The sequence below is a fragment of the Erpetoichthys calabaricus genome, chromosome 4, assembly GCF_900747795.2.
Source record: "Erpetoichthys calabaricus chromosome 4, fErpCal1.3, whole genome shotgun sequence".
Lineage (NCBI taxonomy): Eukaryota > Metazoa > Chordata > Cladistia > Polypteriformes > Polypteridae > Erpetoichthys > Erpetoichthys calabaricus.
In genome coordinates, this window is record NC_041397.2 from 48,531,747 (window position 1) to 48,537,746 (window position 6,000).

Here is a 6,000-nt window from a genome sequence, read left to right on the forward strand (position 1 = left end):
CGCCGACTCAGACGGAGAATAGGAGACGATTGCCCACAATCCTGCAGCGAGAGAGAGAGAAGAACCATCAGCTCAGTTGTGATCACATGACGCTCAGCAGACGAAGCGTATACGTACTATCGTACTGCAAGACCTCGCTCGTTTATCAAGTCAAAATTTATTAAAAATTTTTGCTTGTCTTGCAAAACACTCGTAAACCAAGTTACTCGCAAACTGAGGTTCCACTGTATATATATTGATGTGGATAGGAATATAAGTAACAAGCTGGTTAAATTTGCAGATGATCCCAAGCGAGGTGGATTGTCAGATAATCTAGAATTTGTTCAATTATTACAGAGGGATTTGGACAGCATATACAGTTTTCGGCAGATCTGTGGCAGATGAAAATTAATGGAAGTAAATGTAAAGTATTACACATAGGAAGTAAAAATGCTGGGTTTGAATACACAATGGGAGGTCTGAAAATCGAGAGTACACCTTATGAGAAGGATTTAGGAGTCGTAGTTGACTCTATGCTATATATATATTCATCGCATTCGTAGTCTGAATCACAATCTGACTGTATGGGTGGTTACCTGCCAGGTAATGCTTGTGGTTGGTCAGCAAGTCGGCTAACATCCGCCACGGTGCCCTCTTTCAGTTGCGAGAAGCAGATCATAGAATGGTTGAAATAGTTTTACTGTCAAATAATGCAAAGAGTACGCGACACGTGTTTCGCCCTAATTCTGGGCTCATCAGGCTTACACACTCACTGCATCCCCTCTCGGGAATCGAACCTCGAACGTCAGCGCCAGATTACCCCGATCTACATACTTTCAAATAAACGATCCACACGCCGTAGCGCAACGTTAGGGGCTTCGCCTCTGGCGCTGACGTTACATATATATATATATATATATATATATATATATATATATATATATATATATATATATATATATATATATATATATATATGCCACAGTGGGTACAAGGGAGTAGGCAGCCTCTGCCAGGACATCAGTCTTAGGTGGGCACACACTGGGTCAGTTTAGGATGGTCTAACGTGAACAGCACTGACATGTGCAGCCTCACGGTTAAGCAGCCTCACCCGTCTTTCTCGGGACAGCACACCAATTAGATAGATAGATAGATAGATAGATAGATAGATAGATAGATAGATAGATAGATAGATAGATAGATAGATAGATAGATACTTATGTTGCATCGCCAGCCACCCTACCACGCTTCAGTGAATTGTACAGCTAGTGGAATTCCGTACATATTGGCCATTAACCGCATATTTGCACTGTTCAATTTGTGCATCTTTTACATAACGCTCATGAGCTCAATGTTAGGCAGTAGTCGGGATCTGAAGATGCCCAAAATGTAACGCCACCATGTCACTCTCTCAGCTATTTTGTTTAGTGGCGAAATACTTTCAGCAATCGAAGAAATGTGAGCTAAGACCTGTGGCAAATGAAATTATCTGGATAAACAGTTTTTTTTTAACTGCGTCATTTAAAACTAATTAAGGTTAAATCACAACGAAAAATGTAATCAGATGACATGCTTTTAGCAGCCTAAATGCAAGACACGTTTTAAGAAGTAAGGAAAATTTTTGGACAAATTGAATCATACAAATGAGTCCGTTTTTTGTTTTGCTGGAAATGAAGATAACCGATAAATGGTGAATGCGGCGACCTCTGCTTTGCGCCAGCTCTCTGGTGTTGTTAAGGGTATACAAAGATACAAAGTACCCCCCCCCCCCCACCAACCCCTGCGCCCGCTCTCTCTATCAAAAGAGGATCGCTGATGCATCAAAGCAGAATCCACTGTGGACGGGACGACGCGGTTCACCACAACACGCGGTTCTGTGCACCTCAGTAGCATCCATCATGTTAAAAAGAGGTGCCAAGTGTGATTATTCCTACAACTCGTCAGCTGTATTAAGAAAAAAGACTGCACATTATAATGATGCGTAATGATTCGAGCGCAGACTTCGAAAGTAAGTGCTACGCACTCCGTAGACGCACAAAAAGAGTATGCGCTCCTCTGAAGCTATAGCTCAGCTTCTCGTCTTGGCACTTGGGTATTAAAAACGTTCCTGCTAAAGATAATGTACTTACTCTTTAGGCAATCGAGAGCTAATGGCACTTCCGTTGGACAAGAGATATTCTCCATTCTGGCGGTCTCTTTCACATTAGTGTCCTGAGCGAAGACAAAAAGAATGTTCGAGGCCGGTCCGTTGTGCTCCCGGTCACATTCAGTTCACACAGAACAAAGTTGCCTGTCCCGTTCTTGTTTTAAGAAACCAATAAATCCCGTACGATCGTCGTCCAGGTAAATGACAAGCTACAGCTTGAACGCGTGGGAAGACGCCTCATCCGATTGGAGGGGCAGTCCGCGACAGCACCGCCCCTTTTATTTCACCCAGGCTCTAATGTGAAAGTAAGTGGAAAAGAGCAATTCTCCAACAGCGAGATTTTCAGCCGTCTTTCCCGTAAATCAGTCACACTTTGTCCACATTGCATTTTTTCCCTAAAAGGTATTCCTTAAAAAAAGCGATATGCTTGCGGCACCTCATAACTAACACCCAAAAGTACTTGGTTGAAGTTGGTACTTATTCGCAGCTCCTTATTCGGCTGGCTACTAGTTCAGTTTAAAGTTGTGAAACTTAGGGTGACCCAACGCTATTTACCCCGTTTACATTGCCCCATAAGCATTGCAGTAAATCCCATTCATTAGATATGTAAATGTGCCAACTTTGCCAGTATATTTGACCCAGGATTCCGCATGGAGTCGGGAAAAATTAAATTGTTATTTATCAGAGGCAATCTGTCTTATTGTTAACGTTGAATAGGTAACTTCTGTGCTCAAGGTAGGTGAATAAGTAGCAAATCTAACAAGGAGCTGCGAATAAGTAGCCAGCTTCAGCCGCGTCCCAAAGGCGACGGTTACAGCACTTATTTTGATTTGACACATACGCTTCCCGAATCAAAGCCCGATGGATTTTGACTTTTTATTAGATGTGACAAACATCTGAGAATTTAGATCTGCTGTACATCCTAACAAACTAACGGGGGCAGAGGTATCCCAAATTTAAATTTAATAAACTTTATCAAATAAAAGTAAGAAATTAATCTATCATTAATCCCACTTATCTATCTATCTATCTATCTATCTATCTATCTATCTATCTATCTATCTATCTATCTATCTATCTATCTATCTATCTATCTATCTATCTATCTATCTATCTGTTTGTTATATATTATTGTTCATATGCACTCAGTGCCAGGATGCGATCAATGGTAGACTTCTTAGGCATAAAATCAGACCGCTCCAGTGGTTGGTAGGTGAGCAAGTGATCACAGATCCTATTTAGGATGACCCTAGCAAGGACCTGATCTGACACCGAGAGCTGTGTTATCCCCCTGTAGTTGCCTCAATCCAGATACCACAGATCCCTGAAGCCTTCCCTACACTCAGCTAGTTCACCACCTGTCCAGTCTTGGAGAGACTGGGTGGATCACAGCTAATTTAAGGATCAGCCTCAAGAACCATGGACCCAAGATGTCTAACGCCCTAGCTGGAGGATCAGCTTTAAACAGCTGCTCAAAGTAACCAGTCCAGCGGGTCACAGCTGCAGTGTCATCCGTAAGGACTGTTCCATCAGCCACCCTGACTGCGACTCTCCGAGGAAAAGATTCAGATGTGCACAATGTTTTGATTCCTCTGTAAGCAGAACATGCGTCACTAGACCATAAATCGTGCATCACCTGCTCAAAGATTCCTCTAACAAACGCCTCCTTATTTTTCCTCAGAGCCCTCGCAGCCATCCTCCTTAGTTTCTGGTACAGACCAGAGGTGCCATCAAGCTGTACACTGTGACTCCTCTCAATGATATCCAGAGTGCCTTGCAAGATGAAACATCTCCTCCTGTGAAAACCGGTAACACCAACACACCCCTCATCAACCTTCAGGGTCTTGTCATAGAAGGTCTCCAACATCACATTAGGATCAGCAGTTGTACCCAAGTCTGCAAGATCCTCACACAAACTACATGCAAATTCATTAGAAACAACCTGCTCTTGCAGAATGGCCATGTCCAGCCTCATTTCCTAGTAGGTGGTAGCCTATTGAACCTAAGCTGGGTCTTCAGAGCAGCAGCAACAAGCCTGTGGTCAGAATTCACAAATTGGACACTTCTGTAGACCCTGTAGTACTGTAGAAGCATCCAGCATCTGCCCCTGAGGATGTGATCGATCTCCTTCACTGAACCACCAGTATTGGAGTACCAAGTTCAACGATATGGCTCAGGGCGCTGGAACCAGGATCCAGTGATCCGCAGCCCCTGACCTTTTGCAAAGTCAGGGAACAAGGAGCCAATTTCACCACAGTCACCAGACCCATGGGGACCGAGACAATCCTCATAGCCAGCCCTGTCACTGCCAGTGGTCACATTGAAATCACCCATGACCAGAGGAGTGTCACCTCGTGGGCACCCATCAACCATCGTGCAAAGTTGCAAATAAAATATCTCCCTCACCGAGATATCACTCACCGCGGTTAGAGCATACACTGAGACAACAGACAAGGCAACCAGAGAGTGCCCTAATCTGAGCCTTATAATGCACTTGTTGATAGGAATGACATTGGACACCATCGGAAGGAGATGATCCATCACAGCAAACAGCTACTCTCTGAGTATGACAGCCATCAGAGCGAGCCAGAGTGCTGCCAATCAGACTGTATCATAAAATAAGATCATCATTACACCAATATAACCAAAACAGTCCTTTCAGCTTAACACAGCTCTCCAATTCTATACAACAAAACTCAAGTCGAGATCTGAAGTTTGCCAGAGTATTAATATCTACCATGCTATGTGGTAACTGATTCCAAGTACTTATGGTTCCTTGTGCCAAAAGGTAGTATAAACTTAATATTAAGAAGTAATCAAAAGGAAGGGTCAAATCACATGACAAATTAAAACAATTTCAAAAGCAATTTGAGATAATGAAGTTAATGAAGATGTTGTCAACAAAAAGATCTGAAAAGTTCTCATCTATTTTCCTTGACCATGCAGTGCACAGGGGAGCCCCACAAATCTGCATCTGCTGTTTTAGCTACTCAGCTGCTTTTTGTCAATGAGTTACTTAACAGAATGTTGTCCCATCCCTAAAAGTATCACACCAACAGAGATCCTTCTATGTTTTCCTGCAGATTCATCAGCTGCCTGATAGATTATTCATTTGTCCAGGAGCAGAAAACAATCACCTGAGCTGGTTGGTTTGGATTTCTTCACTGTGTTCCAAACACTATTGCAGAAATTCTTTTAAATGTCCAAAAAGGCATCAAATATACATTAAGCTATCATTATGCATCAGTTTATGATTTCCACATTAATCTCTGTTATGTAAGAATAAATAATATGAGGAATGAGCCAGTGTTCCTATTTTTTATTTTTTTTAAAAGAAGTATGCGTACTTCTTGTTTTACCTTAGGCAGTGTTATTCTTATCATTGGGATGACCGATGCATTACAATTCATGATCCAATTCTGATGATATCTTGCAGGTTGCTTGATTTTGTAACTTCAAGAAGGCTGAAGATACAGTACTTGTAGGAATGACATACCAGAAGGAAATAAAAATGAAATAAAAAAGCAATCCAAAAGTTACAGCAGAAAAAATGACAAAATCTGGGGATGTCCCAGGGAACACTCGCCACACTTGATTCACACTCCTCCTCATGACATGAGGATCAGGAACTCTTGAAGCCTCAGCATATGTTATTTTGTTTGAGCATCTGTTGTAAAAGGGCTTTGATAAGAGGAGTAACCAAGAACTCGATGGTCATTCTGGCTGTGCTCCAGTGAACCTTTGTGGAGATTGGAGAAGCTTGCAGAAGGACAGCCATCACTGCAACACTTGAACAATCTGGGCTTTATGACAGAGTGGCTAGACAGTAAAAGACAAATGAAAGCCCACTTGAAGTTTGGAAAAAGTACCTAAAA

General features: G+C 42.2%; 1 protein-coding gene across 1 annotated transcript in view; it reads right to left on the reverse strand.

The window, feature by feature from the left end:
* Nucleotides 1–2,355, reverse strand: part of slc51a (solute carrier family 51 subunit alpha) — an 85,024-nt gene extending 82,669 nt beyond the window's left edge. Inside the window, exon 1 of the mRNA XM_028799421.2 lies at nt 2,109–2,355. Within this exon, the coding sequence (XP_028655254.1) occupies nt 2,109–2,163 (55 nt within the window). The 5' untranslated portion in view covers nt 2,164–2,355. The remainder of the gene's footprint in view (nt 1–2,108) is intronic.
* Between the last annotated feature and the right edge of the window lie 3,645 nt (nt 2,356–6,000).